At 21.6% G+C, this 13,250-nt stretch overlaps 4 protein-coding genes across 4 annotated transcripts; 1 reads left to right on the forward strand and 3 right to left on the reverse strand.

Moving 5' to 3' along the window:
• Positions 1–14: 14 nt before the first annotated feature.
• SRAE_1000054400 (Protein lethal(2)essential for life) lies at positions 15–522 on the reverse strand (the record flags this gene model as incomplete). Its single annotated transcript, XM_024647391.1, has 2 exons — positions 15–173; positions 223–522. 2 exons carry the CDS (start codon positions 520–522, stop codon positions 15–17), a joined length of 459 nt encoding a protein of 152 aa, XP_024501473.1.
• Positions 523–2,182: 1,660 nt separating this feature from the next.
• On the reverse strand, positions 2,183–7,646 carry SRAE_1000054500 (POU-specific domain and Homeobox domain and Homeodomain-like and Lambda repressor-like, DNA-binding domain and POU domain-containing protein; the record flags this gene model as incomplete). Its single annotated transcript, XM_024647392.1, has 4 exons — positions 2,183–2,473; positions 2,517–3,330; positions 3,383–3,798; positions 6,852–7,646. 4 exons carry the CDS (start codon positions 7,644–7,646, stop codon positions 2,183–2,185), a joined length of 2,316 nt encoding a protein of 771 aa, XP_024501474.1.
• A 395-nt stretch (positions 7,647–8,041) lies between these two features.
• On the forward strand, positions 8,042–8,695 carry SRAE_1000054600 (Hypothetical protein; the record flags this gene model as incomplete). The annotated part of the gene is made up of 1 exon (XM_024647393.1): positions 8,042–8,695. One exon carries the CDS (start codon positions 8,042–8,044, stop codon positions 8,693–8,695), a length of 654 nt encoding a protein of 217 aa, XP_024501475.1.
• Positions 8,696–8,927: 232 nt separating this feature from the next.
• Positions 8,928–10,447, reverse strand: SRAE_1000054700 (Hypothetical protein; the record flags this gene model as incomplete). The annotated part of the gene is made up of 2 exons (XM_024647394.1): positions 8,928–10,274; positions 10,331–10,447. The coding sequence occupies 2 exons, from the start codon at positions 10,445–10,447 to the stop codon at positions 8,928–8,930; spliced, it is 1,464 nt and encodes a 487-aa protein (XP_024501476.1).
• Positions 10,448–13,250: the final 2,803 nt, after the last annotated feature.

The raw sequence follows: 13,250 nt of genomic DNA on the forward strand, positions 1-13,250 counted from the left end.
TAATATTTAATCTCTTACTTAAACTTGATAGGAATATTTTTTCCCTTTTTCTCTCCGATGGCAAGTTTGGCAACTCCAACAGTTAAAACACCATCCTTTGAAATCTCACAGACGGAGTCGTCTTCATTGAAGTTTGGTGGTAAAGAATACTTTCTTACAAAGCTTCTTTGGATCTTAAAAACGAATAAGATAACAACACTAAGTAAGTAGCATAAAACTTACGGTTCCATATTTGTCACTCTTCTCTTCATGATTACCTTCAACTTGGAGGTATCCATCTCTGAAGGTGACTTTCAATTCATCTGGACTAAAGTGTGATACGTCCATCTTGACTTTGAATTCCTTGTCATTGTCGATAATATCTGGGTGGGTGTCAGCAAATTTATGGCTTTCCATAAGAGATTTGTTTGCCCATGAAAGAGTATTAGCCATGTAGCGTTTCATAGCACGATCCCATTCATTAACGTACTTACTCTTGTAGGGACAGGAGGTAAGTGGCATACGAGTAAATGGTGTCATCATGTGGTTGTCAAACATAGCGAATAATAAATAGCAAAAACTTTCGTAGCAAAAATAATCACTAGAAATATATAATAACTTATGTGGTGATAAAATGGAAAAAATAGTTGTTTATATAGATGTGAAAGAAAACTTTTTTTTATCTTCTAGCTATGTTTAGATATTTCTAGAAATATCATTGAAAATAAACTGTTTTAGATCAAAAAACAATGGTACTCTCATTAGTACATTGATAATTGTTATTGACTTGTTAAAAATGACAACTTTTGTGTATGTTTATATATGATGATGAAAATATATTATTGTAAATGTTAAACAAAAAAGGTAACTTCTAGAATGTTTATAAAAATTCAACTTTTGATTATAATATCAATTGATATAAAAAACTTTTATTGACAGTTTAAATGGTTTTTAATCTACAAAGGAGCTATTTTATTAGATGAAATTATTTTCAAGTTAGTATTCTTTATTTTTATTGTTGAAGTAATAATAAAGTATTAACTTCTTTAGTTATTCACCGGTAGTGGAGAACTTTTTTTTTAAATACATGTATCATAATCTAGTAGTATCCAGGAGTATTTGATTTTGTGTAATCACAGAACTACTATTGTTCAGTGAATTCAGAACTTTACAAAGGTTTTTTTTCTAAGTGTAAATTTTAATATCTTTTGATATATTTCTAAAAGTTTAAAATAAGAAAAAAGAATTACATTAAAACGCATTACTGTACAAATTTAAATGTTAGTATACTTTTTTCATACTATTCCAGTTGAATGTTCATAATCTTTGTCTGACTATCTATAACATCAGTAGTATTGAAGTTTTATTTGAAGATATTTATATTGAAGTAATTTACCATTAAAGTTATTATCCAATTTCTTAAGATTTTGTTAAAAAGTCAATTATTAAAGGACAGAAGAAATATATTTTTGAAAAAATATCTACATGTTTCATCTCAATATGTTTAGCGTATACTAGAATTGGTTGTTAACATTTTATTGAAACTAAAAAGATTACAAGAACACATCAGAAACTACATATTTTTATCTTTAATTCTAATTAATTTTACAATAATTTATACAAGAATTATAGTAATGAAATTTTATGATTTTTGGTGAATTATTTATAAATTTTTATCTATCAACATTTTGTTTATGGTGATTAAAGTTTTCGATACAAAAAAGTAACAAATAGTGATTTGGTATCATGTATCAAAAAACATATTCTTTGAAAATAAATATTGAAAGAAATTTTTTATAATTTTTCAATTTCGTAAGCATTTTCTTTTTTTTTTTCAAGTTAATTTATTAAAGTAATTGAAAAGTTTATTGAATAATTAATAATGCTTTATTAGTGACTCATTTCTCTTTTAAGTTTATGTTTATTGATAAAATTGTAAGAAATTTAGATTACATGTTTTACTATATTTTATTTAGCAAATAATAAAATCTTTTTTTATTGTTATTTTAAAATAATTATGTTGTATTTCCAAAAGTAATAATAACATGAAAATAATATGGCAACAAAAAAGGTTATTTTGAAAATGTTAAAATGAAATGTTTATTATTTTGTAAATTGTACTTTATTGAATATATGAAAATTAACAACAGCTATAAAATTCAATAAAATATTATAATAAAGGGATAATAATTAAAATACGATACTATTCTTTAATTTTCTTTGTCATAATCCTTCTATCTTTTTGTCTTCTATTACAAAACCAAATTTTAACAACATCAATATCTAAATTGGCATCATTGGCCAATTTTCTAAGAGTTTCTTCAGTAGGTCTGTTATTTTCAAGATATTTTTTGTATAAAATATTTCTTTGTTCCAACTCAAGATTTGTCCTTTTACGTCTTTTTTTATTTTTTCCACTGGTATGTAATTTTCTTACTTTCTTTATTTCAAACATCTCTCTAGCTTCCTGTTCAGCTAAAGATGGCTTTGGAAACTATAAAAAAAAATAATAAAATTATTAATATAGGAAAACTAACTTTATTATGAAGATTATGTTCATTTATTTCATAAGAAGTATAACCTTGTTGGAAAAGTTTTTGAGTACTAACAAGCCATTCCTCTAATTTAGGCTTAAGTTTTAACATATTTTTACAACTTAAATTTAATGCTTCGAATCTTGAAATTGTTGTTTGTGAAAATTCACTACCAAATCGTAAACCTATATGTCTACCAACGTCTCCTTGGGTAAATCCATAAGAAATTCTTAAATTTTTAAAGTTATTTGCAAATACCTCTATATTTTCAACTATCATTTCATTTTGAAGTTGCTTTGAAATATTTGAACTATAAATTTCACTTGGAGGATGTGGATCTCTGGATGAGTTTGTATTTGGTGCAATAACTTCTTCCTTTACTTTTTCTGGTTGTTGTTTTGGAGTATTTTCAACTTTAATAGATTCAACAGATGGATCAATTGTTGGAGTGGTGTAAATTTCATTATTAACAGTTTCACTTAATGGTGCATTATTTCCAAAAAGAGATTCTTTCTTGGAACGAAAAAAATTTATAATTTCAAATAACTCTGGTGTATAAATGCAATCATAAAATGTTTCTTTAGTCTCGTAGTTTTTATTAAAATAACATTCCTTATTTATAACTTGATTTTGATGGCTGTTATTGTCTGAAGAAATGTAGTTTGAAGTATCTTCCATTTCTGAATACTGGTAATTATAATCAAAGTTATGATGAATATTATTCTCAATCAACTGTGGTGAGGGTACCTCTGATACCATAAAAGATTCATTTTCTATTTTACAATTAAATGTATTATTACTGTAGTAAGATGGAAGTCTAAAAATAATATTTTTGATAATTTTAACAATAAAAATTAAAATAAACATACAAATCTTTATGATCAAGAGAATTATTGATGTTGTATTCTTGATTATAATATGTAGGATAATAGTTATGTTGGTTACCATCAATTTCTTGATTATAGTTTTGGTAAGTATAACTAGTTATATCATTTTGTGTTGAATTTTTAGAAATTGAAAAATCTGTATATCCGTTGTTATTTTGAATTTGTAATGAAGAGTTTCCCTCATTTGTCTCTCCAAATGAGTATGAATAAAAAGAAGTGTATTGTTGTTGTTGTGTAATTGATATATTTGTAATTGGTAAATCATATGAAGGAGAAATAGATTGACTTATTGGACCACCATTATAGTATTCTACTCCATACATTTTTTCATTTTCTTCACCAACCATGCTTGCCATTTTTTTTAATTGTAAATAAAAAAAATTAATTGTAATAAAACTCTAAAAAAAAAGAAATTAATTAATTTGAATAAAAAATAATATTAATCGTTTACTAATGAAATAAGTAATATTAAAAGTAATTTTAAAATTAGAATACCAATATAGGTTTATAATTCAAAATTTCTTTAAATAAAAATGACAGTATACATTGGAGTATAGATATATTATTTCTAAATGGTTATAATAATATATAAATATTAAAATAATTATAAATATTAATAGATATAAAGTTTAAAAAAAATATTATATAAAGGTGAAAATTATTGAAATAATTTGATAAAGAAAAATTTATAAATGATATATAATAATATTATTACATAAGAAACTAAAATAAAAAGAAAGATTACGTATTAATTGATAAAAAAGTCCAATATATTTTAAATAGTAATATAATGTAAAAAAAAAACCTTATAAAAAAAATTTTTTTTATGCAAATTTAAAAGATATTTATATATTATCTCTATCAATATAAAAGAAACATGTCTAATTATAATAAAGAATCTAAAAATCATTTATAGTAAATATATATACACTACCTCATATGTATGTCTTTTAATATTTCATCTTGTTACATCAATTAGATAATTTTCTTTCTATTGTTCTCCTTATAAATATATTATTGGTAAAGAGATAAATTATCTCTTATCACTAGACCTTTTCTTGTAAATAATATTCCTTTATTCTTTTTTTGTAGTGTGAAAGAAGACAAAAAAAAAAAAGGTTTTGGTCATTAAATTAATTATTTCTTTCTTCTCCTTTTTTTAATGTAAAGGTACAATGATCAAAGGACTTTGTTTATGTATTGATAATTATATTTTATTAGCAGCTTTACCATGTAGATATTTATCTATCAAAAATTTTATATAATCTTTTTTTTTTAACAATTTAGTATTTCAAATGATGTCTGTTTTGGTCTATTATTCAAAATTAGTTATAATTTTGACAGTACCTGTTAAAATGGTTTAATGATAATTTATTAAAACATTTATATTAAATTCTTTATAAAGTAAAAAAAAATGTTAAAATATAAATAAAAAAAATATGAAATAATATTATTAAAATTATCTTTTTAATTAATGAAAAAATTTTTTTTAAACTTATTATAATTTTTTTTTGATAAATAAATAAAAAATAAAATGTTAAATTATATATATTAGGGAAAAAAAATAAATTTGACAAAATAATTAACAAAAAAAAACATTAATTTATATATTCTTTAAATATTACATAAGCTCAAAATATTTAAAAAATAAAATATGGTACAAAATATGATAGAAAAAGTAATATTTTTATTAGTCATATTATAATATTTTATCCATAGATCATATATTGCTTTGTAGATTTATTTTGTTTATATAAATCCGCTCATCTTCATATATTTTTGGCATTTTTTTTAGATTTTGAAAAATAAGTAGAAATCAATAAATAAAATCTTTCATTATTATAAATAATCTTTAATTATTCTTTGATTGGATATTTTATTATGCAAACTTGCTTAATAATAAAATATACTAAGAATATTCTATGCGTTTTCATAAAAAATAAGAAAGATTATACATTATAAAGCTATTTACTTTAAACTTTAAAAAGTAGAAAAATATTATTTACAATACCATTTATTAATATGATCCTACTGTATTTAATTGAAAATAATATTTATAAACTTTTATAATAATAACATATAAGCCATTTTTTATTATCTGATTTCAACATCATTATGTGACTTATTTAGAATTATTCATATTACCTTTCATTCTAAGATATTACTTAAACTTTACAATCAGCTTGTAAATGAACTTTTTTATTTATTGATATTACCATAAAAAGATTGTAAAAAAATAAAAAAAAGTTAAAAAATATTTGATTAGGATGTTATGCATAAAATTAATAAATTTTACATTCTTCTAAAACAATGTCAATCGGCTTCATAAGATGTTTTAAAGTGATCCGTAATTTTTGATATATTATAAATTAACTTAAAAATACTTATCTGATATTAAATTTATATCCGTATAAAAAAAATATTATTAAAATTAATTGTAAATTATAAAACTTTTTTTAATAAACAAATTCTTATAATTATATAAATATAAAAGTTCCATATTAAACATCAAAGGTTAAATGTTTATTAAATATCTTCAATATTTTTTTTTTATTTTGGCTCTAAACTTTAATATCTCCAGGTTAACATTATATTTTAGAGTATGTTTTTGCATTTTTATCTCTTACCAATCATTTTAATTGATAGATGTAGCATTTACTTTTAAAGAAAACCGATAAGGTTTTCATTATCTTTTTTTTAAAAACTATTTAATAAAATTGAACTAAGATAGAGTTATAAACGACTTATCAACAATCGTCTAATTAAGGTATGTAGTGTTTTAAAATAATATATTATTAATTTAAAAATTATCTACTTTTTTATTCTAAAAATAAATCTTAACAAAATTTCACACTTTGGTTTTATATCTTCTTAAAGTTTAAGATAAACAAAAAATGTTTATAATATGCTTATAAAATAAAGCATAATATATAATAAAACCAATAAAATGAAATTTAATTGATAATTATTCGATTCTTGAACAGATAATAATAAATTTATGCAAATCTAATTTGTGAAGATACATTAGTTAGCAATGATTTCAAAATCTATTTTTAATTCACCTTACATAATAAAATTATTTATTAAATGCTACTGTTAATTTTTGTTAGGAGATTTAAACTTTAATAGTTACCTATAAATTAAAAGTCTCTAGAATTATTATTTGAAAAAAAATTTTTTTCTTGGAAAGATTCATACGCCTTACAATGACATGAATCTTATTAACTTTAATTTTTGTTAAATTTTTAAAGTGATACTTATTTTTATATCACTATATACATAAAAATCATTAAATAATCTTTGTTTATTATTTAAAATTTAGAAAAATATTACAATTTATATACAAAATTGAAATAATTTTTAAAATACAAGATTCATTTATACAATATACATACAAAAATATAATACAATGATTAAAAAAAAATAAGTTAACTTATAACTTGAACCTAACCGTCTTTTTTCGTTTAACAGCAGGTTTGTCAATAATCGAGTTCTCTGAATCCTGGTAACGATTATCAACGCTAACCTCGTGCGATTGGTTCTCCTTCCCTTTTTCTGTCTCCTTTTCTTTATCCGATAAAACATATTCGGACTTAATCATTCTTTTTCTTTTTTTTCTGTTACTTTCATTTTCAGCAGAGTTATCATCGACAGCAAAACGAACTCTTTTGGTCTTCTTGACCTGGGAAGATTTAGACTTTTCTTTTTTATTTTGTTCCGCCTCGTGCACCTCTTTTATTTTTAAATCACTACAACTTGAGTCACTTGTAATGATTTCAGCAACCTCCTGTTTGCAGACGGGTGAAGTTGAATCTCCAGCTGGTACAGTGATAACTTTCTCGGTAAATGAACATCTATCAATCTTCGAATCAGAGAAATTTTTGAAGATTGATACCGTCTTATTTCTCAATAAACTGCTTTTAACGACTCCTCTTTTATCGTATTGAAATCTGGGCTCATTATACTTTGCCAGAATTTCAGAAATCCCACCAGATTTTGAAGTAGTAACACCAGAAATATTATTAGATAATTCCTGGAAAATATTAATAGCTTTCTGAACATCTCCATGAACATTACTGATCACACCAACATTTTCAGCATCAATTTTTACATCCTCGTTTTCAAAAAAATTTGTCCCAGCCTCCGCAATAACAGCATTCTGCCTTGTAAGAGTACCACTTTTAGTAAATGGAGTAACATTTTTAACAGGTAGAAATATACGCTTAATACTCGGCACACGAATCATTATTAAAGTTTTAAAATGTAAAGAATAAATCAGATTTTATATTTATTGAAAAATAAAGAAATGCAGGGAAGAGAACAATTTATATAATCAAAAGAACAAGCAAATAGCTACAAAGGTCAAAATATCATCAACAAATTGAAACGTTTGGTAGAAGTGTATTATAACAGAAATCATCATAATTATATGTTGAAATATGTTTATTCATTGGTACGTTACAGAAAAAAAGAAACTAACAACAATTGTGGAAATTTTTTTGTAGTTAAAAAAAATTTTTTTAAATTGTATTATTTTGAGATTCAAATGTATTGAAATGCAAATTTGGTTTTACAATGATTTATATATGAATATTATATATAATTAATTAACATAATAATTATATATTGTTATATTAAGCAATGGCTCCACCAAGTGACAGAGGAGAAGTTTCAAATTATAATGATAATGTGGATACTTTAGTTGATGAAGAATTATTATTTGATGTTAATAAAGGAAATATAATTATAGGACCATTAGCAGGAACAGATATTGTTGATTATGTAAGAATGGAAAATTATAATGACATTACAAATTATGAGGATTCATATATAGCAATAAATTATTTATACATTGCTTTAAATGTTTCGTTGTTATTATTAATTTTTACTACTTTAGTAATAATCATTAATTCTATGTGTACATTAAAACTTTTAAAAAGGAAAATGAAGAGAAGAATAGAAAAATCTAAGAATGGCAATAACAAAGAAAATTACAAGGATGAGAAGTATAAAGAGATTGAGAACGATTTAATAAATCTAAAAAAATGTCTTCATAAAAGACGTAAAATATTTTTAAGAAAAAGTTTAAAAGGTAAGAGTTTAGAAAATCGACAAAATATCATTGAAATGGATGAAAAAAAAATGGCTGAAATTATTCATACATTGGCAAAAAAACCAAAACAAGATGAAGGATATTTTATACCAAAAGAAGCTAAAGGAAATGATATAATAATGATTGGAGAAGATGAAAATATATTAATATTAGACAAAAACAATAATTTAAGAAAAAAATGAATGAATTTGTTAGTTAAGTTAATTAAAAAATTTGATTTATTTTTTAATAGAATAATACAATTAATATAATATCATAATTTTAAAAACTTTATTTTCTTTATTTATATACAAAAAACAATTACAAATAAAAATATTTTACAATATAATAATTTATGATAAGAAAGAGATATATAATTTTCATTGATAATATACCCGTTAAGAAGAAAATGAAGAAATGAATATAGAAAATAATTTAGCCTAAAAAGTTATTAATGAATCCTTGAGCAACTTCACCATTAACAAGTGTACTAATTCCTTGCATCATTTTTAAAGGATTCTGATCAACAATTCCTGTGACTTGTTCACATCTATCAAAACTTCTTTGAATTTGACTTCCAACTTGTATAGTACCAAGAATATCACATTCACTAATAGCTTTTCTTATCTGTCCACATAATTCTTTTTCAGCTTGCATTTTACATGTTTCTATAGATGCTTTAAAAAGATCAATACCACTACCTGTAATGACATTTTTTATTTCATTACCCCAAGCATCAAAAGTTCTTTCATCAGCATATTTAACACAATTTCCATAAGCAACTTGCATAAATTCACCAATAAATGGTAAACAACCAGCTCCTTTTGGTATTCCAAAATTACTATTTGCTCCAGGAACAGTTTCTCTTATACTTGGTATTGGTCCTTTAGATCCACCTAAATATTCTCCACGTTCTTGATATGTTGTTGTACCACGAGCATAATTACCTCCATTATTATTACCTCTTCCAAGGAATGTTTCAGCTAATCTAAGTAATGGATTAATATTAGAATTTTGTGAAGAGGGCTGTCTAACATTTTCAACATTTCCAACAAAAGCATCAGGTCTTTTGGGAACAAAATTTTCTAAATCTAATGGTTTCACATCAATTTCTTTACTACCACTTTCTCTAAGAATTGGTTTACTATTGGTAATAGAAGCCTCTTCTTCAAATGATTTAATATTATCAAAACCAATAACTTCTTTTTTAATATTATCAGGTATCTTAATACCTTCTTTTTCAATTTCTTTTAATAATGCAATTTTGGCAGCTCTTGTTTCAGGGGTAATATTGGATTTACCATCATTACTTATATTTGCATTTTCACCACTATCAATATATTTTTGAGCTGATAACTTTTTAACATTTAATTTTTCATTATTATTTTTAATTACTCGTATCTTTCTTGATTTACCATCTTTTTTAGGTTTTTTTTTAATTTTTTTAACTAATAATGGATTTGGAGGTAGTTGTTGTAATGGTAATGGTGTTGGAAGAGGTGAAAGTGGTTTAAAAAAATTATTATTATTACCATTTTTTTGTAATGTCTTTTCAATACTTTCCCTGACACCATTATTGGCATTGACCAGTGATTGTCCAAGCATCTGACTTGGAGACATTGACAAATCAATATTTCTACTTTCTGGTCGACCTTCTTTATTCATCATTTCTCTATTTGAGTTCATGGTCTGAACAGCTAAATCAGTTGCTATTTGAGTCATCCTAGCTAAACCACCATTTGAAAAAAGTGATAAAAATGGAGCTACAGCTTCAACGGCACTCTAAATTTAAAAAAAAAACAAATATATAAAATGTAAGTTTTTAAAAAAAAAATTACCTGTGCTTGAACAACATTATAATTATTTATGGTTGTAAAAAATACTACAACAAACAAAAATAATATATAATTTTGATGTAAAATTTTTCTTAATGTCTGAGTTGATAGAATAACCATGTGAAAACTAAAAATTTTTTTTCAAAAATAAAAATATATTTATTTAATATTATTATAGTAAAATAAAATAAAAAAGAATAGAAATAATATATAAAAGTGAAATAGGAATAGATATCATTTTTAAATCTAATATTAATAAAAAGGTATAACAAAAGATAATTTTTATATTACAAAAGTGAAGACGTAGATATACATAAAGATATATATATATTTATTCATTATTGACAATAAATATATTACCCTAATTTGATATATATGTATACCGCATAAATATATCTTAATATTCTCTCTTTTTTTTTTAAAAACGTTAAAATCCACCAATATTTTATTGTATTGTTAATGGGATATATGAAGATATTAGAAATATAAATTATATCTCTCTATAATATTATCTATATATTTATTTATTTTTTTTTTATATTTAAATATAATATTTTTGTAACTGTGATTTCTTTTGTATAAATTTTTAATAAGGATATTAAACTTTATATTTTAATAAAATGAAATATATTTAAAAATTTTTATTTCATCTATTTTTATTATAAGTGTAAAATAAGAAAGTTTAAATGATCAAAATAAAAATAAAACAAAATTTATAGTAAAATGAAAATTTAAAATATATATCTATATATATAGATATGATATGGAAAAATAAAAAACCTGGTTAAAAATGATTTATACATCCTTTTTATGGGAAGTTTTATTAATTTAATTTTATAATTATAATCATTATCAAATTTGATATATAAATAATTTTATCATATTTTTAGGAGAAAAAAAAAACTAATAAATAAAGTTAAATAAATGATAATTTTTAATTGTGTAATCAAACAATACTAGAAATAGTCAAAATATTGGAGGATATAAATAAGATTAGTGTATTACAGATACAACATATCCGTTCCACTCTGAATCTCATAGTTTAAAGTTTTTATCTAATGTACCTTATTTATGTTATAGGTAATTCATTTTTATATTTTTAATATTCAATCATAGGATTTTATTTTTAAATAATAATACTAATAATATAATTTAGAAATGTATTAAATAATATTTTAAGGATAATTTAAAAGAGGTTAACTTTTCAAAAAAAAATATATATATATATTTATAATAACAAAAATATCATATATATATGATCAAAAAAATAGTAATAGTGGATAATAAATAGATTAAATAAATTCAACATTAATTATATTATATGAGTTAAAGCTTCATTCTTTGAATAACTTCTACATTACTCATCAAATTACTTAAAAATAAAAAAGATCAATGAAAATATATCAAAAAAAAAAATCAAGTATATATAATAAGGATTATAATTATTTAAATATAATAATAAAACAATAAATGTCTCCTAAAATTTTTCAAAACCTTGAAATTAAAAAAGCTGTTCCACAAGTGATGTAAAAATATTATGTGATGTCTATCTTAATTTTTATAATAAAAGTAAATTAATATTACAGCTTTTTATATTATTTTATGCCTAAAGGGTACACACTTAACATCAAAAAGTATCCACTATTTTATATATTTTATCATGAACTTGAAATAGAAATTTTTATTCTCTCCTCTTTGATTAATCAGTTACTTTACAACATTTTCTGCACTTTTAACAACTTCCTACTAGTAATTAATCATATGGTATATATATATATATGTATGAATAAATAATTATACATATATGTATAATATATTAAATAAATAATGTTATTTGAAGTAAAAGAACAAAAATCCAGAAATTGTTGATTAATATAAAATAGTAAAGATAATTTCAAATTTTATTTTTATATCAAATGAATCCTGTATTTTTGATTTTATATTATTTATATAAAGATTAAAGAGTATACCTTTTTAATAAAATAAAAATTTTAATTATTTTTATTTAAATAATAAAAGTTTCTAATATTTAAAGATATGTTTTTGATGGCAAAAAGGATATAGATTATAATATATAAATAGATAATAATAGGTAAAATTTTAAATATAAGAGGTAAACAAAGCTTCAGGATATAATATTACCTGATAAGAATATATAAATATATAAACATAAAAAGGATAAAAATTTGTTGGTTAATTGTTAGTGATAGATTATAATAATATCAACAATAATTAGAAATCCGTTATTATAAAAATAAAAGCATATTAAAAGCAAAATTAAAAATGTAATTTTATTAAATTATTTCCGGGAGTAATTTACATTAATAAAATATATATTTATTAATAAATATAACAGGTTTTTAATAACATAAAATACAATAAAATAATATGTTAATATGTACCCTTTTAATTATTTGAATTCAAAATATGTTTAAAAATTTTTGAAGCTCTAATAAATAAAAATTATACCATTTATCATATTAATATAATAAATTATAAAAATACATAGTTCAAAAAAAGAATTTTTTTTATTTGTTATAGTAGATATATTATTTTATTAAAAACTGGTAATGTTTGAAAATTATTTATATATATTTTTTTTTATAAAAAAATGTAAATAAAGTTAATGATGCTTCGAGAATAAAAAAATTTAACTTTTAAAAGCGAATCAACTATAATCAAAAAATGTCATAAAGTGTAAAGATAAAATGGATATATAAAATGCATAATAAAAATAAAGTAACTTTTAAAATTAAAGGTGTGAAATGTAAAAAAAATAATTTTAAATTTCAAGTGATTATCACTTAAAAGTTAATCACGATTAAAACCTTATTATAGAAGTGATTGAATAATTAAAATATATTGAAATGAACTATAAAATTTTCTAATTAACACCAAAATATTATCCCCATCAATAGATAAT

Source organism: Strongyloides ratti (assembly GCF_001040885.1).
Source record: "Strongyloides ratti genome assembly S_ratti_ED321, chromosome : 1".
Lineage (NCBI taxonomy): Eukaryota > Metazoa > Nematoda > Chromadorea > Rhabditida > Strongyloididae > Strongyloides > Strongyloides ratti.